The sequence below is a fragment of the Aquarana catesbeiana genome, linkage group LG06, assembly GCF_042186555.1.
Source record: "Aquarana catesbeiana isolate 2022-GZ linkage group LG06, ASM4218655v1, whole genome shotgun sequence".
NCBI classification, from domain to species: Eukaryota; Metazoa; Chordata; class Amphibia; order Anura; family Ranidae; genus Aquarana; species Aquarana catesbeiana.
The window spans coordinates 57,880,008-57,905,223 of NC_133329.1; the positions used below are offsets into that span (position 1 = coordinate 57,880,008).

The window sequence follows — 25,216 nt, forward strand, 5'->3', positions numbered from 1 at the left end:
AGAATGCTCCTTGTGGACTTTGGGAAGAATGACTCTCTTACAGATACCTAAAATGAGCAATGGTGTCGGTGGGAACTTTTCTGAGAGGCAGAGATTGCACATTGCTCAGGGAAGGCCCAGCAACCTCTGGAGGAACCCTGGTGTTCCATGGACCCCTGGTTGAAAAACCCTGGTGTAAACGATATCAACAGCTGAATATATGCAGCCTTAAATCAAAAATATATTTCAAGGCGTTTCCCCCCTAGAAAATAGGTGCAGGAAAACCCCCCCCCCCCGCCTTCCCAAGTCAGACTTGTCCCTGACCCCTCCCCTCCTCTCAGCACCACCCCCTTTTAAAGAATAAATCCCCCAGCAGCATCAATAAATACCCCAGCAGCAATAACTCTCCCAGAAGCAACAATATGGAATGAAAGTGTGTAGACTAGGGAACGTACAGCTTGGTATACAGATTGAAGTGGTGCAGAATAGGGAATGTACAGCATGGTATATGAAATGAGGCAGTGTGGAATGGGGAACATACAGAATGGCATGTGGAATGAGGTGGTGCAGAGCTGGGGGCATACACCGCCACTTTACCTGAGTTGATCGGCAACCCCTCCAACCAGGACCTGTGCCTACCGGAGGTTCTGGTGCTGTGCGAAAAAAGCCCTGTGTTTTGTCTATACTTGGAAAAGTAAACCGTTTTGGCCCATCAAGTTACCTTGTACTTACCTTCACTGCCTTCTTTTGCCAAAACACAGAGACTTGGGCACATGTCATTGCCCCCAAAGCCCCCTTCCTTCCCCTCCACAAATGAGAACTTGGTGCCTGAGTGGCCAATTTCCGGGCCTAGGCACTGTCACATGATGGAGAGTTGAGCATTCTTTTGGGGAGGTTTGGAAGGTAATTAGAAGCTGCATATTGTGTCTGAGATACAATACAGTTCCTATTGCTTTAACCTGAAACCTGTGCATAAAAGGTCGCCTACACAATGGCTCCTGATCATATGATCAATACACCACAAACTAGGCTTTTCAGCCTACAGATGACAATTTAACGATGTTTAATACTGTAATTGTCAAATGCAATTACAGTATTTACAAAAAATATCTATATTGATATGAGGCATATTTATAAAACAGTGAATGTGACATTCACCAAATATTTACTGCAGGTAATTTTTCCTGATGCATATGTTTTAAATTACAGGGTGTGAATGTTACACCCACTGCTTTAAAAATATGCCCTACAGAGTTTTTTTTTTTATATAATCTTTATGTAGAAAAACATTTCTCTTACAAAAAGTAAAATAAAGTAAATTAAAACAATTGTTGTCTCATATCTATGGACAGCAAGAAAAAAAAAAAAAGTTAACATGAAAAAAAAACATTAACATAAAAATAAAAGGAAAACACAATTCTGTTCTGTTAAAAAAAAAAAAAAGGAAAACACAAAAGGTGTCAAATATAGACTTCCACATCAGGGACCCGGATTCCTGAGACGTTGGGGGCCCAGCCATCAACCAGGGCGCCATAGTACACACAAGCAGGTGGCTCCCTATGGGGGAGGAAAGGGCCACAGAAAAACTGATGGGTTTGCAACCCCCCCCCCCCCCCCACGCGAGGGACGCCCCAACATCAGTGACAACCCGGGATGGAACAGAAGACCAAAACACAAGGCCCTCGGATCTGCTGAAATGCTGTAAGTTGAAACTGTAAAACAGAAACCAGATAACAGGGAATGTGACTAAAACGACACTTTAAAAGGAAAACTTTAAATAAAACTAAAACAAGAAGCACAGCCCTGCATAGCATGCAATGATAGGAAAGGAAAAAGACCTTAAACTTTGGTATTGGCTGCATAATTTACATAGCTACTTTCCAACAAGACAACGTCTAAGCTAGACGAAACTCGCCCTGGATCAAAAGTATGGTCCTGCCACGCTGCCCACCTACTTAAAAAAATCGCTCATGTCTGTCCATTCATGTTGCCACCCACTCCTCCGCTTCCATAATCCCATTCACCTTCCCAATCCACTCCTCTGTACTGGGCACATGTGTTCGCTTCCAGTAGATAGGGATTAATCTCTTTGCCACATTCAGGAGGTATGGGAGAGCGCTTTTCTTATAATGACTGAGTGGGATGGTAAGAATGGAGTAGAAAATGAGTCGGGGACAGAGGGACATCTACCCAGAGTACATTTTTTATCTGATCTTTAACTTAACAGAAGGGTCGAATCGCGGGACACTCCAACCACAGGTGCAGGAGTGTGCCTCTCTGGCCGCAACCTCTCCAACAAAGATCGTGGACTGAAGGGTATTTATGTGATAAGGTCACAGGCACACTGTACCACCTCGTCAGTAACTTATAATTAGTCTCTTGGGTCCTGGATTTAATAGAGCTGGAATGGGTTAATTGGTATATGTGTTTAAGTTGGGCAGCTGAGAACTCCATCCCCAGGTCGCGTTCCCACTCCCGAATAAACGCGGCTTTAGTTATAGTGGGAGTGGAACCGAGTAGTAGTATACAGTACTGAGACTAAGTGGGGTAAGGGCTCTTTTTCTATGAACAGCTGCTTAATTGGGGTAATTGTAGACAACTCCCTAATAGAACGTCCATGGGTAGCAAGAAAATGGTGCAATTGCTTGTAGTGCCAAAAGTCCATGGGAAAACTTCCAAATCTCTCTCTAATGCCGCGTACACACGGTCGGACTTTTCGTCTACAAAAGTCCGACAGCCTGTCCGACAGACTTCCGGCGGACTTTCCGCGGACTTGCAGCAGACTTTCTAACGAACGGACTTGCCTACACACCACCACACAAAAGTCCGACGGATTCGTACGTGATGACGTACACCGGACTAAAATAAGGAAGTTCATAGCCAGTAGCCAATAGCTGCCCTAGCATGGGTTTTTGTCCGTCGGACTAGCACACAGACGAGCGGATTTCGGGGTCCGTCGTAGTTACGACGTAAAGATTTGAAGCATGTTTCAAATCTAAAGTCCGTCGGATTTGAGGCTGAAAAAGTCTGCTGAAAGTCCGGAGAAGCCCACACACGATCGGATTACCAGCCAGCTTTAGTCCGTCGGCGTCCGTTGGACTTTTGTAGACGAAAAGTCCGACCGTGTGTACGCGGCATAAGGGTCTCCAGGGAAAGCAGCCTACCCTACTGAGTTAACCAACACTGCTAAATTTGGCCTAGGCATCAATGGCCACTGGTCAGGGAAGTTGTAGCAGGAAATGATCATGCTCCTGTATTATGGTGAGGCTTCGTGAGTTCAGCTACAGGAAAAGAAGACTCTTACCTGAGCCTGATTCCCTTATAGGTCTGATCCCTCTGAGATGTTCAAGTTGTTCTTCAAAAAAGGAAAAAAAAATGTCAAAACCACTGTCTACATGTTAAAGAGTCACATTAACCTAATCTGATTATTCAGTGTTTGGGAATCTGGCAGCTCTGGCTATTTAATACGATTATAAAGCCTAAACTCTAGCCCATCCATTTGTTGCCTAGGTGGTGACAATAGCTGGATTGAAGGCATGCTGTAGGCTCTCCCCCTCCCCTCTACCATCCTCCAGCACTAGGATGGCGATATCAGCTAGATGGAAGGCAGGTTGTGCTTTCTCCTCCTCAAACAAACATTCTTGGTGACTTCAACATCCCTGTTAAACTTAACACTCCCGCTACTTCTAAGCTGCTGAGCCTAACCTCCTCTTTTGACCTAAAACAATGGACAAGAGCTTCTACTTACTCTGTTGGCAACCTATGCACTCCGCACAAACTCTCCAATATTCCTTTGCCTCTCTCTGATCACCACCTTATTAGTTTCACTTTCTCCTTGTCTGCCTCCTCCTTGCCTTCCAACTACCAAACTATTACCCGTAGAAACCTTCGCCATCTTAACCCTTCTCGTCTTTTTTCTGCTACAGATTGTCTCTACGAAAAATCTCATCCTTGTCCTGCCCCAACTTGGCCACTTCTGTCTACAACAATTCACTGTCATCCACCCTGGATACCTTGGCCCCCCAACCACACACAGAATCAGGCCCCAACCACTACAACCCTGGCAGACAGACATTACCAGAAGCCTCAAAAAACAGAGCCGTGCTCTTGTGCATCTGTGGCATAAGACTAAGTCACAGCAAGATTTCAGCCAATATAAATCTGTCCTCCAAAAATACCATTTCTGCCTCCACACTTCCAAACAGACCTACTTTATCACTCTCATTAACACTCTCTCATGCAGTCCCAGTCAACTCTTTTCTACCTTTACCACTCTACTTTGTCCTCCATTACCTCCACCCACTAACTTACTGCCCAGGAGATTGCTAATCACTTCAAAAATAAGATTGAGACAATTTGTCTCGAGATCTCCGCTCTACAGATATCTCCCTCACTTTACACTCCTTGTCCTCTTGCACAATCAATACTTCCCTCTTTTAACCCATCTACTATAGAGGAAGTCACTAAACTTTTTTCTAACGTCCACCTAACCTCCTGCCCCCTGGACCCTGTTCCTTCTCAAATACTACGATCACCATCTGACTCTATCCTACACTCTTTAACTCATATCTTCAACCTCTCACTCTCTACTGGCATGTTCCCCAACCCTCTAAAACATGCACTAGTCACTCCCATACCAAAAAAGGCCTCACTAGACCCCACCAATCTTAACAACCTAAGACCCATCTCTTTACACCCTTTTGCCTCCAAACTCCTTGAAGGTTTAGTATACAACCGACTGAGCGACCACCTCATTGTTGATCCTCTTCAGTCTGGATTTCTCCCACAGCACTCCACAGAAACTGCCCTCCCAAAACTCACAAATGACTTACTAACAGCCAAAACCAATGGTCATTATTCCGTACTCTTACTCTTATGCAGCGAACACACGATCGGAAATTCCACCAGCAAAAGTCTGATGAGAGCTTTTGGTCGGAAAATGCGACCGTGTGTATGCTCCATCGGACTTTTGCTGGCGGAATTCCAGCCAGCAAAAGATTGAGAGCAGGTTCTCAATTTTTCGGTGGGAAAAAGTCCCAATCGCATATTCCGATCGTCTGTACCAATTCCGACGCGCAAAATTCCTACGCACGGTCGGAAACAATTTGCATGCTCGTAAGCATTGAACTTCATTTTCTTGGCTCGTCGTAGTGTTGTACACCACGTTCTCGACGGTCGAAAGTTTAACGAACTTTTGTGTGACCGTGCGTATGCAGGGCAAGCTTGAGCGGAATTACGCTGGAAAAACCATCAAAGATTTTTCAGACAGAAAATCCGCTCATGTGTACGTGGCATTAGACGTTTCTGCTGCCTTTGATACAGTTGACCACCCCCTCCTCAAAAAAAACCTCAATTTGCATGGTCTCCATGGCTGCACTCTCCGTTTGGTTCGAATGTTACCTATCTCATCGCACCTTCAGTGTCACTTACAACTCCACTTCCTCCTCTCCAACTCCTCTTACCGTTGGAGTCCCGCAAGGTTCTGTCCTTGGACCTCTACTATTTACACATCCTCCCTGGGTCAGCTGATAGCTCCCATGGCTTGCACTACCATTTATATGCGGATGACACCCAAATCTTTCTCTCTGCCCCTCAGCTCACCCCATCAATCTCCTCACGGATCACTTATTTACTAACAGACATATCAGTCTGGATGTCAAACCACTTCCTCAAACTGAATCTATCTAAAACTCAGCTCTTAATATTTCCTCCCCCACGTGCCTCTTCCCCTGACTTCTCTGTCAACATCAATGGCAAATCTATCAGCCCGTCCCCACATGCCAGGGTGCTAGGGGTAACCTTAGACTCTGAGCTGTCCTTTCAGGCCCACATGCAATCCCTGTCCAAATCATGCCGCCTTAGCCTCAGCAACATTTCCAGAATACGCCCCTTTTGACACCACCAAGCTTCTAACTCACTCCCTGGTTATCTCTCGCCTCGACTACTGCAACTCCCTCCTCATTGGATTACCTCTACATAAACTATCCCCCCTTCAGTCCATAATGAATGCCGCTCCAAGACTCATCCACCTTACCAACCATTCAGTGTCGTCCACCCCTCTCTGCCAATCCCTCCACTGGCTTCCATTCACCCAACGAATAAAATTCAAAGTACTAACAATAATTTACAAAGCCACCCATAACTCTGCCCCCAGCTACATCACTAACCTAGTCCCAAAATACCAACCAAGCCGCTCTCTTCGGTCCTCCCAAGACCTCCTGCTCTCTATCTCCCTTGTCACCTCCTCCCATGCTCGCCTCCATGATTTCTCCAGAGCTTCTCCCATCCTTTGGAACTCCCTACCCCAATCTGTCCGACTGTCCCCTAATCTATCCATCTTTAGACGATCCCTGAAAACCCTTCTCTTTAAAGAGAGAAGCATCTGGTAAGCTTGCTGGTTACCCAGTGCTATCTTCAGGATACTACACTCAAAGAGTCTCTACGCACAAGTCCCCAGGAAAATTGCCTCCTTTCAGCATCCTCTGGACACCATCCAGTGATAGAGACAATCCTTCTCTAGCCCAGATCCCTTGAAGAAAGCTTGCGGTCAGATAAAGGCTACTTCTAGGTCCTAGCACTGCAGCTCCTGAAGCCTTGCAGAAGAGCAACCCAGTCCTTTAGCTACCTCATGGGCAACAGCCCCTTGAGGCTGGGAACTCTCCTTTCTGGGGAAAGACAATCTCTCCAGGGCTTCAGACTATTTTTTAGCTGTCCAGCCACCTTCTGGGAACACCTCCCCAAGGATTGGCTAGGCTATGATCAGTATTCCAACTGATCTTTTACCTTCTCCTTCCCTAAGCTCTAGTTTAGAGGCAGGGGGAAGCAATCAAACTCCCAGCTTATGAAACCCTGAACAGACCAAAACAAACAATCTCTGCTCCCCTGATTACAGAAGGAGCCAAAAACTAAAATTTAACTAGCAACCTAACTAGGAGGGTGTTACATGAAGAACACTGGGACTTGATCTTATACTAACAGGAGGGAAGTATTATTTTACCAAAAAAAGTGGATGCTTGGCACAGACTTCCAGTACAAATAGTGAGTTAGTTTAAACATGCTTGGATCAACATAGGTCTATCCTATAGACCTAAGGACAACTTGGTCTTATTCTGGCATCACTCTTCTATGGTTATATATTTAGTGCTATGGTGCCAGTTTTGTTTTAGAACACTTTTCCGAGAATGTGGCCAAAATTTAAGGCCTGTCAGAATTAAGCCATGTTTATAAAAAAGAAACAGTATTATGTCCACCTGTGCTTCCTACCCCTTTCCCCTCAAAACCTGATGAGGCTAATTTTTCAGAGATTTTAATAATATAAATAAGTGTGGAAAGGATTAGATGCCCTGTTTGTTTTTTTTTTCCTTGTGACTCCTCTCATCCTTCTTATTCGTTCTGGTGACCATTGTTATCGAAAGAGAAAGGGCTCTTCTTGTGGTGCATCGATTTTGAAATTAAGCTGAAATGAGTTTGAAATTGAAATGGATGGGCTGCCAACGCACAAAAACCATACGCCACAAAATTTGAAACGCAACATAGTCTGATGCATTCCAGTGATGCACAATGCATGTGTGCTGCCTTAGTAGATTTGGGTGCTATTCTAAATGAATGGCACCGCAGGTCTGTCCCACTTATATGTATTTTTAATTTGATGTATTGAACTGCATTAGATTAGGATTATTCTGTAATATGTTAACATCAAAATGGCAGTTTTGAGTTTTTGTTTGTAACTAACCTGCCCTTTTTCTTCCGTGTACTTTCAGTCAGTGTTAGTACTTGACAGAGACAGGGCTTAGGAAAGTCTATGTCTTTCTACACTACAAAAGACTGCAAAAAAAAAAAAAAACGGTACTGCACATATCTTAAGCAAATTTGTGTCAGTTTTAACTTCTTTTTGAAGAGTTAAGCTGCCTGTGGATGGTGCCAAGCCAGTAACTATACTATCTAGAAAGACTGGGTCTAAGGACGTATGTCAGTGAATAAAGCTGCATTTGAAACAGAACAGCCACATGGGCCAAAAGTAATGGGGAATACAAACTTTTACCTTTCTTCAACTGACGACTCCAGATAATCTGTCCGCTGTTTTTTTCAGCTATACGTAAAACAATTTTGTCTGAGGGTTCATTCATGGTGATATCATGTAGGGAAAGACTCTGGAAGGGCAGGTGAACCGGAAACGCAGAACCTATAAATTGTAGATATGGATTTATCCGTGCAAGTAAAGAAAAACCTTCCTGGTGTCCACTTATTTACTAACAAGATGGAATATTAGTAAAATAATGTTGTGTTCTTTGGTATTCATTCTCTCTCTCTCCCTCACTCCCTCTCTCCCACTTCTCTCTCCCTCTCCTTCACTCCCTCCTTCTCTCCCACTTCTCTCTCCCTCTCCCTCACTCCTTCTCTCCCACTTCTCTCTCCCTCTCCTTCACTCCCTCCTTCTCTCCCACTTCTCTCTCCCTCTCCCTCACTCCTTCTCTCCCACTTCTCTCTCCCTCTCCCTAACTCCCTCCTTCTCTCCCACACCTCTCTCCCTCCTTCTCTCCCACACCTCTCTCCCTCCTTCTCTCCCACACCTCTCTCCCTCTCCTTCCTTCTCTCCCTCTCCCTCACTCCCTCCTTCTCTCCCACACCTCTCTCCCTCCTTCTCTCCCACACCTCTCTCCCTCTCCCTCCTTCTCTCCCACACCTCTCTCCCTCCTTCTCTCCCACACCTCTCTCCCTCTCCCTCCTTCTCTCCCACACCTCTCTCCCTCTCCCTCCTTCTCTCTCACACCTCTCTCCCTCCTTCTCTCCCACACCTCTCTCCCTCCTTCTCTCCCACACCTCTCTCCCTCTCCCTCCTTCTCTCCCACACCTCTCTCCCTCCTTCTCTCCCACACCTCTCTCCCTCCTTCTCTCCCACACCTCTCTCCCTCTCCCTCCTTCTCTCCCACACCTCTCTTCCTCCTTCTCTCCCACACCTCTCTCCCTCTCCCTCCTTCTCTCCCACACCTCTCTCCCTCCTTCTCTCCCACACCTCTCTCCCTCTCCCTCCTTCTCTCCCACACCTCTCTCCCTCTCCCTCCTTCTCTCCCACACCTCTCTCCCTCCTTCTCTCCCACACCTCTCTCCCTCTCCCTCACTCCCTCCCACACCTCTCTCCCTCTCCCTCCTTCTCTCCCACACCTCTCTCCCTCTCCCTCCTTCTCTCCCACACCTCTCTCCCTCCTTCTCTCCCACACCTCTCTCCCTCTCCCTCACTCCCTCCCACACCTCTCTCTCTCTCCCACACCTCTCTCTCTCTCCCACACCTCTCCCACACCTCTCTCTCCCACACCTCTCTCTCTCTCCCACACCTCTCTCCCCCGACACTCCCTCCTTCTCTCCCACAACTCTCTCTCTCTCCCACACCTCTCTCTCTCTCTCCCACACATCTCTCTCTCTCCCACACCTCTCTCTCTCTCCCTCCTTCTCTCCCACACCTCTCTCCCTCTCCCTCACTCCCTCCCACACCTCTCTTTCTCTCCCACACCTCTCTCTCTCTCCCACACCTCTCCCACACCTCTCTCTCTCTCCCACACCTCTCTCCCTCCTTCTCTCCCACACCTCTCTCTCCCACACCTCTCTCTCTCTCCCACATCTCTCTCTCTCTCCCACACCTCTCTCTCTCTCCCACACCTCTCTCTCTCTCCCACACCTCTCTCCCTCCTTCTCTCCCACACCTCTCTCCCTCTCCCTCCTTCTTTCCCACACCTCTCTCCCTCCTTCTCTCCCATACCTCTCTCCCTCTCTCTCCCTCTCTCTCCCACACCTCTCTTTCTCTCTCTCTCTCTCTCCCTCTCTCTCCCTCTCTCTCCCACCTCTCTCTCTCTCTCTCTCTCTTTCTCTCTCTCTCTCTCTCTCTCTCTCTCTCTCTCCCCCCTTCTCTCCCACTTCTCTCTCTCTGTCTCCCTCTCCCTCACTCCCTCTCTCCAACTTCTCTCTCCATCACTCCTTCGCTCCCACTTCTCTCTCCCTCTCCCTCTCCCTCACTCCCTCTTTCTCTCCCACTTCCTGCCCTTCTCCTCTCTCTCTCTCCCCCTCTCCCTGCCTCTCTCCCCCCCCACTCTCTGCCCCCCCTGCCTCTCCCCCCCCCCACTCTCTGCCCACCCCCCTGCTCTCTCTCTCCCCCTCTGTCTTCTCCAACCTGGCTGTATCTGTGGGTCCCACTGGAGCCTCCCTGTAATAGTAAAACCTAACTCTAGCATTAACCCAGTCGTAACATGAAGTTCATACCTCTGGCTCTATCTCCGCTTCACTCAGTCCTTGTATAACATACGGTCTTTCTACATAAACTGATTCAACCTGCGGCGCCTTATCAATCCAATGGAACTCATCCCCGATCCTCTCATCGATAATCTAGGTGGAGAAAGAAGAAGTCAGGTTTAGTGTGAGAGAAGTACATCTTCGCCAGCACACCATGGATCAGCAAACAAGATTGTCCAAAAAAGGTTTTTAATCGAAAACGGTCACATCACAAGGGAGGTGCAACGTTTCGGGGCCGCGCAGGACCCCTTCGTCAGGCAAGTGATGAAAAAAAGGTTTAGTGTAAGGACTACAAGGTATAATTGTCCTATAGTTGAACTCCAGATAAAACCTTTTTCCGTTGCTTTTCTTTAAAACCCAAAAACAGAAAACTGCAAAAGGGGGGTGGAGACAAGACCAGTCCCCCTGCAAAAGGAGAGAGAGCAGCAGTGAGCGGTCTTTATTACAGGAAGTCTCACACTGGATTGCTGCACTGATCTGGAGGAAATACACAAAGCACACCAAGGTTCAAGAAGAATACACATGAGGAATGGATTTAGACAATATTTGTTTGTTTGTTAGTTCAGCTTTAAAGGCCTCAGGAAAACTGTCCGAAGCTTTGCATATGCTTTCTATAAGTTTTCTGTACACACTGTTCTGATGCCACCTGAAGCCCATGTGTAGAAGGCCTAATAAAAGTCTGCTTACAAATAAGTACAATTAATTTACCTTTTTTATGTCAGGCTGATTATCGATCATGGTGTAGAGACGAAGGCAACACTTTCCCTCTGCTTTGCCGTATATCAGCACTATCCCATTGAATGCGAATGGCCTAGTTATAAATGTCCAGAACTTCTCCAGCAGAGCCCCAAAAAAACTGAAAGTGGGATTCTCCAGCACAATGTATGACGGTTCAATCCTTGTCGGTGATTCCAAGATCATTTTCCCATTTTTGAAGCGAACCAATTTAATGTACGATTTGTATGTACCATAATCTGTATAAAAAAAGGGAGGCTTTAGAACTATTTTCTGAACTGTTTGCAAGCAGGGCTTTTTTGTTGGAGAATAGGTGCAAGTACGCAAACCCCCAACCCCACTGGAGCGAACAATAGGATATTCAGGACTAATGCCAGAGGGGCCAATACTAGTGTTAGAGGTGCTACTTACCAGGGCTAGAGGTGCTACTTACCAGGGCTAGAGGTGCTACTTACCAGGGCTATAGGTGCTCAGTACCAGTGCTATCAGACATCTTTGCCCAACTGTTTAACCATTATATCACCTAAGGCAGTTTTAGGTGAAACAACGAATACAGACTGTAATGCTGCAGCTTTCAGAAATTTACTTTAACACTAGGTTTACATAGGAGGCAGCAGGGCCAGATCTAGACTATCTGATCTTGGGGTGCAGTAAAAAAAAAGGGGCATAATGTCAACACTTAGTGTGAGTCGTTGACAGTCTGCGCCAGAGATGCAGGGAATTAGTATTTTCCCCTGTATACTCAGCACGGTCCGGTACCATGAGTCACGGTCCAGAAGTAATGCCTGACAGGTAGTGCAGAGGACGTTCAGAATGAATAGGGAGCACTAGTATTTATTAAGCTGTTATGCCATTAAATCAGGATGATTAAACAGAACCTGTGACCCCTTACATTGGTTGTCCCCATCAAAGTGCCCCCTTACATCAATTGCCCCAATCAGAGTGCCCCCTTACATCATTTGCCTCCATTAGCGTGCCCCCCTTACATCATTTGCCTCTATCAGAGTGTCCCCTTACATCAATTGCCTCCATCAGAGTATTCCCTTACATCAGTTGTCCCCATCAGAGTGCCCCCTTACATCAACTGCCTCCATCAGAGTTCCCCCTTACATCAACTGCTTCCATCATAGTGCCCCCTTACATCAATTGCCCCAATCAGAGTGCCCCCTTACATCAACTGCCTCCATCAGAGTGCCCCCTTACATCAACTGCCTCCATCAGAGTGCCCCCTTACATCAACTGCCTCCATCAGAGTGCCCCCTTACATCAACTGCCTCCATCATAGTGCCCCCTTACATCAACTGTCCCCATCATAGTGCCCCCTTATATCAATTGCCCCAATCAGAGTGCCCCCTTACATCAACTGCCTCCATCAGAGTGCCCTCTTACATCAACTGCCTCCATCAGAGTGCCCCCTTACATCAACTGCCTCCATCAGAGTTCCCCATAACATCAACTGCCCGAATCAGACTGCCCCCTTACATCAATTGCCTCCATCAGAGTGCCCCCTTACATCAATTGCCTCCATCAGAGTATCACCTTGCATTAGTTGTCCCCATCAGAGTGCCCCCTTGCATCAATTGCCGCACTCAGAGTGCCCCCCTTATATCAATTGTCCCCATCATAGTGCCCCCTTACATCAACTGCCCCAATCAGATTGCCCCCTTACATGAACTGCCTCCATCAGAGTGCCCCCTTACATAAACTGCCTCCATCAGAGTGCCCCCTTACATAAACTGCCTTCATCAAAGTGCCCCCCCCTACAACAACGGCCCCTTACATCAATTGCCTCCATCAGAGTATTCCCTTACATCAGTTGTCCCCATCAGAGTGCCCCCTTACATCAATTGCCCCAATCAGAGTGCCCCCTTACATCAACTTCCTCCATCATAGTGCCCCCTTACATCAACTTCCTCCATCATAGTGCCCCTTTACATCAACTGCCTCCATCATAGTGCCCCTTATATCAACTGTCCCCATCATAGTGCCCCCTTATATCAACTGTCCCCATCATAGTGCCCCCTTATATCAATTGCCCCAATCAGAGTGCCCCCTTACATCAACTGCCTCCATCAGAGTGCCCCTCTTACATCAACTGCCTCCATCAGAGTGCCCTCTTATATCAATGGTCCCCATCAGACTGGCTCATTGATTAATAGATGCACTCTCAGAAAGCCACCTCTTTTTACCACGAGGCCTTGCATGTCTGCGCCTGACCCGATGAGAATATACATACAGTATGTACTTTCCACCTCCATATGCCCTACTAATCATCGTGATTCCCTTTGGTGAGGGAACCCATGCAGATGTTGACTTACCTTTGGAAGACAGACAGTGAGGTAGGTACACAGCAGACACTTGAGAAGGCCCGTGTATTTTAATGTTGAAGAGTGGACTTATAATTTGATATCCATTGTTCAGAGTGTCCGTCATGTGATTACTCCAGGACTCCAGCTGGTACTCTACACACATCTCAGAGCTCGTCAGGAACTGAAGTTTTGTCTCTGAACAGCGAAAAAGGCCGTCCCTTCTCAATTTTAACCTGAGGATACAGAAATATTCAAATATAAAACACTTCACATGTTGCAGGATGCAGATTATCCCTCGCTGTAATGGAGAATGTTTGTGAAGGTTCTCATTTGTCCAGGTCATGGTATATCCAGCGGCGGCCCATCCATTAGGGGCGCACGGGCGCTGCCCCCTCTATCCATGCCTCTGCCCCCCTGATCTACATGCAGGACGCCAAACGCATGGATTCCAATGGGGGGGGGGGGGGGTTAAGCACATGATTAGAGACAGAGGCTCTAATAGGCTGCTTGCTGAACAAGTGGCTTGGAGAAGAGATGAAACATCTTCAACATTACAGAACAAGTCCAGATGAATGTGAATAAGGCTAGGCTAAAACAGCAGCAGTCTCTGAAAAGAGGTCTGTGGTAAATTGGTTTTCATAGGGCAGCAGAACAGCGGTATCATATACCTGGTTGGAGGACAAGATGACTAAAGGCAGGTCTTTGTTTCAGCTGGAACTTGGTGGAACTCAGTTCCACCACATCTGGTTTAGGCCCTCTCTGTTCCCTGCTCACCACTATCACTTGTAAGCACAGAAGTCCAGGCTTCTGTGCTTACAAGTGACAGCTCTTCTCCCAATGGCTTCCACAGATCTGATCTCCTGGGCGGCTCCCACTGAGTGCAGGATGGGGACCAGGGAGATGCAGGTACCTGGGGTACAGTGCAGATGCCGACACCCCCACTGGATGATTTCCTCACAAGTGAGAGAGGTGGAGCCAACTACAGTGGGCGGGGAGGTACTAGAGGTGGCTGGGTGCTTTAGCTTAATATAGCAACAAAAGTAACACATGTGGAAGATGGTGGAGCTTTTAGGAAGGTGGGGAGAAGATGGGGGCGGGGCTTGGGGTTGCATGTAGAGGTCAGAGCTGAAGAGGAGTGAAAGTGTGATGTGGATGGCGGGATGCAGAGGTAAGCAGCTGTGGAAGAAGGCTGGACTCTGCACTCTGTGTGTAACGCACCCCCTGGACTCTGCACTCCGTGGGGAACGCACCCCTGGACTCTGCACTCCGTGGGGAACGCACCCCTGGACTCTGCACTCCGTGGGGAACGCACCCCTGGACTCTGCACTCCGTGGGGAACGCACCCCTGGACTCTGCACTCCGTGGGGAACGCACCCCTGGACTCTGCACTCCGTGTGGAACGCACCCCTGGACTCTGCACTCCGTGGGGAACACACCCCTGGACTCTGCACTCCGTGGGGAACACACCCCTGGACTCTGCACTCCGTGGGGAACACACCCCTGGACTCTGCACTCCGTGGGGAACACACCCCTGGACTATGCACTCCTGGTATTAAGTGCCCCATTTTCACTGTGCAATTTGACCACACCCACTATTTGATGTGGTTTGGAGGGTGGGTGTGTGTGGGTGTGGGGGGGGGGGGGGGGGTGTTGTGGTTGAGTTCCTGTACCTATGTTCTGCGAAAAAGCCCTGACTAAATGGCTTATCTCACACCTCCGATCAAAACACCTCTGAAATAGAGCACAGGGAGCCCAGTCCGCGGAGGCTTCCTTCCAGAGCTGCCCCTACATTAGTGGATTATCAAACAAACGCTTTTCTTAGAGTTGGGCTCTAAATAGGATGCCTGTGTGCCCCATGCCCCATGCATGCGCATATGTCCACACAATGTGCACCAGACATGCTGCATTTTTCAGCACTGCACCGCACCAGGCAATACAGCAGCATTGCTATGTGAACAGGGCACATGTGCCCTATCAGTGACCTGCGTTTATCCATTGTGAACACACATAGTGTGAACGAGCCCTAAAGCTTGCCTGCAACACCAATGCCCCGTACACACGATCGAACTTTCCGACAAAACCGTGGATTTTTTTCCGAAGGATGTTGGCTCAAACTTGTCTTGCATACACACGGTCACACAAATCTTGTCGGAAATTCTGAACATCAAGAACGTGGTGACCTACAACACGTACTACAAGCTGAGAAAAATGAAGTTCAATAGCCGGTGCTGCTCTTCTGCTTGATTCACAGCATGCGTGAACTTTTGTGCGTCGGAATTGTGTGCACACGCTCGGAATTTCCGACAACAGATTTTGTTGTGGGAAAATTTGAGATCCAGATCTCAAATTTTGTGTGACGGAAATTCCGATGGAAAATGTCCGATGGAGCCTACACACGGCCGGAATTTCCGACAACAAGCTCCCATCGAACATTTTCCGTTGGAAAATCCGACCGTGTGTACAGGGCATAAGGTTTCTTTCTGCATTTTGATCTGTACTGGCCACTGCAGACTGTGTAGTCTGCTACCATGCTGGACACACACAGAGGAAACAATTACAGATCGGTATGGGTGCTGAAAGCAAGATTCACACAACTTAGATCACTTTTTAATTTAAACCAGGACTAAGGGGGCACGAATCATCATCAATCACTTGTAAATGGAACACCTATGTAGAAAACAAGTGGTGTACACCACACTACATAGTATTAGTACTATCCTTACTTGTAAGTCTTTCCATGAATGGATGGAGCCACTGTCATACTTCCACCCTCTGCAACCTGGAACCAAACAAGAAGACAAACAAACATGATGATGTGAAAAAGACTTGCTAACTATACTAAATAAACTGATTTAGGCTGGTTTTGGTCTTAATGGTTTTGGGTCAGTTTTATTTTAATTTGTTTTTGGGTGATATATATATATATATATATATTAAAGTTTTTACCTCAGAAGCCATTTAGTTCTGATGCAGACAAGTGAAGGTCTTCAAATGTTCCTCTAGATACACAAATGTCTGTAAATCTATCCGGTTGGCCTGTTGATGAGTTTGGACGGTTGAAGCTGAGACGGCATCTTTATCTCCCCCCCCCCCTTTTTTGGAACTTGAGGACACCTGAGGATCCATCTTGCCAGCCCTGGTGGCTAAACCCGCCTTCTGAGACTTGTAAGACGTATGTCTTTTCAAGTCATCTGGTTCCGGTAAGCCTCCTCTGATGCTTCGGTGGTGGTTCTGACACTCACTTAGACTTCATTACTATTTGGTGTTTATTTATCCACGTGGCAGACGCTTCTCATCGTTGTTCTCATTATCCAACCTTCAGAGACTTTTGGTGGCGGGTGTTGAATCCCATTGAGATCATAGATTTCAATATTTATGGACATTGAGTTTTTTCCTTTACTTTGATAATTTTCACATTGCCTTTTCACTGTTTATTAATATCAATTCATATGATAATGTGTGACACTAGCATATTTTTGATTTTGTTTGATTAGTTGTATATTATTCTGAATTATTTTATTCCCTTTTTTGGGTCCTCCAGGAATGGTTTGGGCTTAGTTCACTGTGTTTATTGAGCACTTACACATATAGCGCTACACTATATACACTTTTTATATATATATATATACACATACACACACACATATATATATACATATATAAACAGTATATTTTATTTCCACCATGTATTTTGTTTACTTTCATCATTACCCCTATGGGCTGCCAGAGCCATTTTTTTTTAAATTTTTGCACACATATTAAAGAAAAAAGATTAGCTAAAATCCCCAAACATAATACTTTTTCTGAAAGCAGAGGTCATGGAGAATAAAATAGGGATAGTTCCAATTCATTTATGTCACACAATTTTAGCACGTTTATCAAGCACGGAATTTCAGTAACAGATACACTAAAAGGTAATTTTAGGGCACACAAAAGCAATATATTACCAATTTTTTTAAAATAAATTGATAAAAAATATATTGATAAAATATAAAAGGTGAGGTTCTGCAAATTAAATAGATACCCAACACGTCAAGCCTTAAAATTGCTCGTGCCTATGAAAAGTTTGGTACACAAAATTTTCTCTAGGCTATGCTTTAAAAGCCTCTACAGGTCCTTAGTTTGGAGCTAACTGTGAATAATGGGCCTAGAATTATTTCTCTAACTCTGGTGTGTGCAGTGACATGTAACATGTGTAGGCAGGTGCAGTCTATTTTCTCCACTGTAGGTGGCGCTCGACCGCCAGCAGCAGTGCAGTTAGATGGAAAGTCAGGAGGGAAATGGTTCCTCTATGGTTTCCTGGGTTACTGATGAAGCTGTCTGGTTGGATGCTGCTACCCCATGTGACTCTGGCAGCCATCTTAGGTCAGGCAGGACCTATTTTAAGGCCCTGGCTCCAACGCTGGAGAGTAGTGTAGGAACAGGTCACTCATCTGACCTGGACAGTGACTAGTGGCAGGAAGAGGTTCCAGAGTAGGTAAAGAATAGGTACACGCCATCACCTCCCCATTTGGGCACGGACTGACCGAACCGCATTCCGCCCATCAAGACAGACGCTATCCGCACACCCGAGACCTGCTCTGCTAGACATCCCGGTCGGGTGCCTTTCTGCTGGGCTTGTTGTGTATTGCTGATCTTTTACATTAATACAAATTCTGTTCTCTGCAACTGGACACCACGCTGCACCTTCGCACATGTGTAGCACAACCAACATTTTTGTACATAGTTGCCCCTGAGGTGTGTTTTTATGTATGTATGTGCATGTTTGTTGGGGCGGAGGTCTGCAAAAAAACTTTTTTGGGGGGAGAGGTTAAGTGCTTAGGAGTACATTGAAATTTTTTTTGTTTTTTTTTTTGTTTTTTACTTAACTTTATCGCTATCACAATCACATAAGGGATTAAAAACAGGTTAACTGTGAATAAGTTCTACTTGCCGACCACAATACCTATATATATGTTGCGGTTTGCAAGTGGCTTTTAGCCATATCAGCCATAACCCCATATCATTTTTGACAGCCAGCGGCTGGCTTTCTCATGAAAGCAGCCTGAGCGGCTCATGAGCCGCTGGAACGCTTTCAGAAGTGGCGGGAGGGGACGTACCCCTCCTGCAGCTCGTTGGTGTCTCGGGCTTACCGTTTCCGTAGGTTCACCCGAGAAACGATCGGTCTGGCCACACAGGCGATCAAAGCGTAGATACGCTTTGATCGCCTCTATGGCCTTGGAGGACCGGAGCGATCTTTGATCTTTTGCTTTTAAAAGGTAAAGGAGAGATTTGGGGTCTTTTTGACCCCAGATCTCTCCATAAACAGGACTTGTTATCCTTATTTCTATTATATGGGGAGGTTTACATTCCTTGTAATAGGAATAAAAATGATTAAAAAAAAAATGAAAAGGGACAGTGTAGTAATAAAAAAAAAAAAAAAAAAAAAGGGCCCCCCCATCCCTCGATGCTCGTGTGCAGAAGCGAGCACATACATAAGTTGCGCATGCATATGTAAACGGTATTAACATCATACATGTGAAGTATTGCTGCGAACATTAGAGCGAGAGCAATAATTCTAGTGCTGGACCTCTTCTGTAACTCTTAAGAAGTTACCTGTAAAGGCATTTAAAGCATCGCCTATGGAGATTTTTATCATGTGCAATTTTAAAGGATGACATTATTATTATTATACAGTATTTATATAGCGCCAACAGTTTACGTAGCGCTTTACAACTTGAGGGTAGACAGTACAAATACAATACAATTTGATACAGTAGGAATCAGAGGGCCCTGCTCCTTAGAGCTTACAACCTAAGAAGGAAGGTCAAGAGATACAAGAGGTAATAACTATGGGTGATGTTCTGATTGAGAAGATAAATGTACAGTTGTTAGGTGGGGGCCAGATAGACTTCTCTGAAGAGATGAGTTTTCAGGGATCGTCTGAAAGTGGATAAAGTAGGAGAAAATCGGACGGATTGGGGTAGAGCATTCCAGAGGATGGGGGAGGCTCTGGAGAAGTCCTGAAGGCGAGCATGGGATGAGGTGACAAGGGAGTTTGAGAGCAGGAGGTCTTGGGAGGAGCGAAGAGAACGATTAGGTTGGTATTTTGTGACTAGGTTAGAGATGTAGCTGGGGGCCAGGTTGTGGATTGCTTTGTAAGTTATAGTTAGTATCTTGAATTTAATTTGGTGACTGAGTGGCAGCCAATGGAGGGATTGGCAGAGGGGTGTGGCATGACATGTTAGGTATCTATTTATTTGACGTAACATCATTTTTTTACAAAAAAATTGAGGTAACTATAGTGTTTTTTTTAAATTTATTAAAGTGTATTAAAGTGTATTTTTTCAAAAAATTGCGTTTGCAAAACCACTGCCCAAATACTGTGTGACATAAAAAATTGCAACGGTCGCCTTTTTTTTTCCCTAGGGCCTCTGCTAAAAATGTATAATGTTTGGGGGGTTATAAGTAATTTTCTAGAAAAAAAAAATTCCGATTTAAACTTGTAAACAAAAAGTGTACTAGAAAAAGCTTGGTCTTTAAGTGGTTAGATGAGAGAGTGTATTAGATCCATGATGTCTCCTCCTCACCCCATGGAAGATAATGTAGCACAGGTCACCCTCCATTAAATTCTTCCTCGCCCATAGCAGCCAGGGAAAGTGATATCTGAAACCAGAAGTGACAAAATCCTCCACCCACAGGTAGGATAGTGAAGCCTTGGAACATAGCAGGGGGGATTTCGTTAAGGGGCTCAGCACTTCTGGGAGGTCCGTGAAAGCTATACAGCCACCGGATTGCTTTCATCTGAGGAGGCATTGTATCACCTCCTCACTGCCTGCTCTAACCATATATGTTAGAGCAGACAGTAATTCCTTCTTTGACATGTGTACAACCCCAGCTGCTGCCTCTGGGGTGTACACATGCCGTAGAAGAAATTACTGCCTGCTAAAGGGGGTAGCATTTTTTTCGGGGTTATACAGCCCCCAAACTCACATGTGAGTGAGCACTAACTAAACCCCAAAGACTGAATTACAGATACTTACTTTATTAGCACTTAAAGTCTCAGTATCACCACTGCTAACCACCTCCTGTGAAAAATTGAAAGATCAGCCAGTTTTAAGCTTTCTTTGGTTAGTTAAAATGTTTTATATATTTTTTTTAAATCAAGATTTCACTTTCACAAGATTTTCACTTACCATTTTGTGACGAGATGAAGATGGGAGTTTTCTGAAATGTTCTATCACTAAAACAAAAGCGTTATGGTAAGTTGGAAAAGTATCTCTAATATGTTTATGTTTTATATTTTCATGTCTCTGGAAATCAGTTATTGAACAGATGCCACATACAAATATTAAGAAGCAGTACATGGTTGAACTTCAAGACTCAACAGCTATGATGGACACCATGGAAACTCATGAAGCTAATCCAGAGCAAACCGGGTCCCTTACTTGTGTCACCCCGGAGGAACCCAGGCAGCACCTTGGTTGAGAAACGTTGGTCTAAAGCACATATGTCAAACACAGGGCCGCAGGCCGAATCTGGCCCGCCATGCCATTTCATGTGGCCCTCACACCTTACCAGCAGCTGCAGCATCCCACTCGCCTCCACCCCTACCTTGTCTCGGCAGAAGAGGACAGAACTCTTCCGCCAGATCCTGCAGCTGACTCCAGCCCTCCTCTGGTCTTCCTCCAGACCCTGCACTTTCTGCTTTCCAGCTCCATCCCCAGCTTCTTCCCGGCAGCAGCACAAGGTAAGGGGGGGGGGGTGTTGTGATGTAAGGTGGGGGGGGGGTGGCTCTTGACATCTGATGCAAGAAGGGGGGGGGCGTGTGCCCTGGACAGCTAGTCTTACAAATACAACCGGCCCTTTGAGGGCAGCCATAATGCTTATGAGATCGAGTTTGACACCCCTAGTCTGAAGTATCACTTTTGGATGGACAGCTCATTTAACTAACCCTGCCTATTTAATTCTATTACGAATAAAAACAATTTTATGTTTTGAGTGTCAGATATTACCTGTATAACTTTGAGACACAGCTTCATTTAATTTAAATGAAATGCTGTCCACGTCCTTATAAGATATATTGGGTAGAGGTGCTTCAAGTTTCTTTCTGTGCTCCTCACCCTCTTGATCCTCATCCTCACGTATGTCCCCTGTGTTTGATTCTTCTAAGACGGTGAGTGGATCAGTCTTCTTACACAGGTCCTCAATGTGACGAATCCTCCTGGACAGCTCTTCCCTCTCTACCTCCATCTCCCAGATCAGATCCAACACTGACAATGAAGCCTCCTCTTCCTGCCTCAGAATCTCATTTAGGAATATCCCCTCTAGCTCTTCTATTCGTATTCTGACGCCTCTGAATAGAGCGGCAACTCTTTTTGTTTTATTAGATGCTGTTATTTGTATTGTTTTCCTGTTTCTGTTCAGTCTCCGGACTCTTTCCTCAGTCTCTGCTTCCCTTGTCACCAGTTTCTTCAGAACATTTCTTAGGTTCTTCTTAAACGCTTCATCCATCTTTTTCACCCGGTGTTCCCGGTGTCCTCCATCCAGCCAGCAAAACGCACAGATACAAGCAGCATCTTCGGCACAGTAATAGTCCAGGAGCTTCCCATGGATGGGGCATTTCTGTCTTTCCGGGGACACGGAGGGGTTAGATAAGTCATGTTTTGGGTCCTTGCTATGAAATCTCCCCTTGGAGTAATCCTGCCTGTGTTGGGTAGACTGATAAACTTCCACTAGGTTACATAGAAGAATATTCCTCTGCAAGTTAGGACGAATCCTAAATATACATCTACACTCTGGACACCAATAATCTCCAGAGTCCTCCTGTGCATCCAGCACACACTCAATACAGTCCAGGCAGTAGTTATGTCCACAGTTTAGTGTCACTGGATCTGTAAAAATGTTCAAACAGATGGAACACGTCACCCCGTCCTTCAGATCAGCAGAAGCCATTCTAGAAGACAGCAAGAAGAAAATATTAGACACAATCAGATTTTTTCTGGTGAGATGGCCCCCGTTTTAGGGTAGCTTTATCAAAACGTGCAGCAGATTCAGGTACTGTAGTTCCTAATAGTGCCACTTTCAAAGTGCTGCTATTGATGCACCAAATTCAAAAATAATTACCTGCAGTTCATAGATAATGAAACTGGAGGTAATTAAGACCAACCCTTATTCCCTGTACACACGGTCCGACTTTCCGACGGAATATGTGCGATCGGAGCTTGCTGTCGGAAATTCTGACCGTGTGTGGGCTCCATCTGACTTTTTCCATCGGAATTTCCGACACACAAAGTTTGAGAGCTTGCTATAAAATTTTCCGACAGAATCAGTTCGCGTAAATTCCGACCGTGTGTGGACAATTCCGACGCACAAAGTGCCACGCATGCTCAGAATAACTTAAGAGACGAAAGCTATTGGCTACTGCCCCGTTCATAGTCCCGACGTACGTGTTTTACGTCACCGCGTTCAGAACGATCGGATTTTCCGACAACTTTGTGCGACCGTGTGTATGCAAGACAAGTTTGAGCCAACATCCGTCGGAAAAAATCCATGGATTTTGTTGTCGGAATGTCCGATCAATGTCCGATCGTGTGTACAGGGCATAAGTTTGCATACAGAGACAGGCACAGTGCCCGTCTCTGTGCACTGTCTTGCAAGTGTAGCAAGTACATAGAAAAACCTCACAGTAATGCTATTCCTAGGATGCAGCTAGAGGGAGCTCTAATGATTTGAAGTATGACTTCAGGAGATTGAAACCAACAAGTTCACATTAAAGGATAAGTTTACCTTTTTGGGCAGAATTTCACTTTTCATAATAAATAGAAGCGTTTTTCAATGGCATTCCTAGCCCAGCCCTCCCAATGTGCTTTTCGCTCACTTACCTCATTCACATGATATTTAGAATCTTGTCAGTCTTTTTGTATTTTTGAAAGGATTTTCAGATTACATCACTTCCTGTAGCTTGTATCAGCATTCACTTCCTGTTAGGTCATCTCCCAGAAGCCTTCACTTCCTTGTTGCATCACAGAAGAGTGTGTGATAGGGCGTGTTCACCACTCTGGACCACACCTCCCTCATTACAATACCACCTTCCACCCGCTTCCTATACAATCTGATTGTACAATCTGCTTTAGATCTCTCATCGGCTATGCAGTACAAGGGCGTCTCTGATTTCCTACAAATTGAATGGATTGTTCAGGTGTGTCCTCCATTCCATAGTTCTGGTAAATCTAAATGAAAATGTACAGAGATTGTACAATCAGATTGCATAGTGTATGGCATCTTTATACAAGTACATAGGAGGGAGTGGACGGAGACACTCAGTCATGAGGCCTCATTCACATCACCTAACAAAAACTCACATTCCCGCATGCGTCTTTGTTTTTTGGAGTGTTTTCACTCGTTACGTATAGGGCAGCGCATTCACTTGAATAGACTGCCCTATGCGCAACAATTACCCCAGAGAAGCTCCAGAACTATTTTTGGAGGGGCGCATGGTGCGTTACTGCAGTTTTCAGTGTGTTTGCCACACTTGGGGAGCCTTTGACACGTGATGACAACACAAACACAATGCACATTTGCAGCATTTATGAAACGCATGGCGAAGCGCACATTTTCAGTGCAGTTTGGCATGCGTTTGGAAACACACAGATGTGAATGGAGCCTCATTGTTCTTCTTTCAGGCCCCATTCACACTGAGAGTTGTGGAAGTGCATGTTTTTTGGCTCGTTTTTCCAGTGACACACATAGGGCAGCCAGTTGATTTCAATGGGCTGCGCTCCACCTGGCAAAGTAGCTCATGGGACATTTTTGTAAATTTGTTACTGCATTTGTCACCTGTTTTTTCATGTGGCAAAATGTGTGTTTTCTTCTGCGTTTGGTGTGCCATTAACAATTAATGACAACGAAAGCGCAACTAGGTAATTTTAGGTGTATAAATGTGGCCATACACTATAAAATCTCTGCACAATCTCCGTTAGATTTACCAAAACTATATAATAGGAGGACACACCATCAATCCAATCACTCTGTATACAATCAGACAGGCACTTAAACTACATCAGGGATGTCCCGCCGTGGGCTGCATGTGGCCCCAGGGAATTTAGCATGCACCCTGAGCCCATTCGAAGGGACTCTGGAGAAATCAGGCAAATTCACACATGGAGGAATGCCGGGGGTGCTGTGAAAACTTAGTTGATGGGTGAAGGTGTGCTACTGAGGACAGTTGGTAAACTCTTTCTTCGGTCATACTGGCCGGTGTCCTGCCGAGAAAGTTCCGCTCGGCGGATAAGTTCCCCCCTCTACTGCGCCTGCGCAGTAGGATCCGGCGGAAATAGCCGAAGCGGAACAGCTGAAAATCAGCTGTACACGGCGCCTGTAAGAGGGCCCCTCGCGGGCTAGCCACGCTTCGGGCACGGCCTCGCTGCGCTCGCCACGCTTCGGGCACGGCCTCGCTGCGCTTGGCACTTTTAGATTCCCCCTCTAGGTCCACTTGGATGGTGGGGAAGGAACCTGGACCCAGAGCGCAGGCGCCGTGTACAGCTGACTGAAGCGTTTGAGCTTCGGCTGTCTCCGGCGGCTGACAGTAGTACGTACTGCGCAGGCGCTGCGTCTGCGCAGTACAGGGGGGGAACTTATCCGCCGAGGGAACTTTCTCGGCAAGACACCGGTCTGTCCTGTGTGTCTGTCTACCAGGAAGTTTCTGAAGTGATCTGCAAACTATGGATGGAGGTGAGGCCTGGTCTTCAAAACCAAAGAAAACTTGTATTTTGTGCAACAGAGGTACATTACTGGTATATTGGTACATAGGGGAGCTGAATTTTAGAAAAAAAAAGGTGAACTTAGCCTTTAAACTTGGAAAGTAAGTGAGCAACAGTGTTTTGTGTCTCCTCTTCGATACAGGTTAGCCACACTTTGTTTAGTTTTGTGTT

General features: G+C 46.0%; 1 protein-coding gene across 2 annotated transcripts in view; it reads right to left on the bottom strand.

Annotated features, from left to right (window-relative positions):
• The window catches only part of LOC141148471 (uncharacterized), a 40,570-nt gene that overhangs the window by 3,716 nt on the left and 11,638 nt on the right, over window positions 1-25,216 (bottom strand). The window contains exons 1-10 of one of the 2 annotated variants that reach the window (XM_073635969.1): window positions 23,168-23,449; window positions 21,299-22,239; window positions 20,480-20,526; window positions 20,327-20,371; window positions 16,028-16,083; window positions 13,314-13,537; window positions 10,969-11,234; window positions 10,231-10,353; window positions 8,021-8,161; window positions 3,284-3,334 (exon numbers count right to left, since the gene is read on the bottom strand). In XM_073635969.1, coding sequence (XP_073492070.1) covers window positions 8,102-8,161; window positions 10,231-10,353; window positions 10,969-11,234; window positions 13,314-13,537; window positions 16,028-16,083; window positions 20,327-20,371; window positions 20,480-20,526; window positions 21,299-22,239; window positions 23,168-23,172 — 1,767 coding nt within the window. In that variant the 5' untranslated portion in view covers window positions 23,173-23,449 and the 3' untranslated portion in view covers window positions 3,284-3,334; window positions 8,021-8,101. Of the gene's footprint in view, window positions 1-3,283; window positions 3,335-8,020; window positions 8,162-10,230; window positions 10,354-10,968; window positions 11,235-13,313; window positions 13,538-16,027; window positions 16,084-20,326; window positions 20,372-20,479; window positions 20,527-21,298; window positions 22,240-23,167; window positions 23,450-25,216 lie in introns of those variants that run through there. The other variant, XM_073635971.1, reaches the window with a different exon arrangement.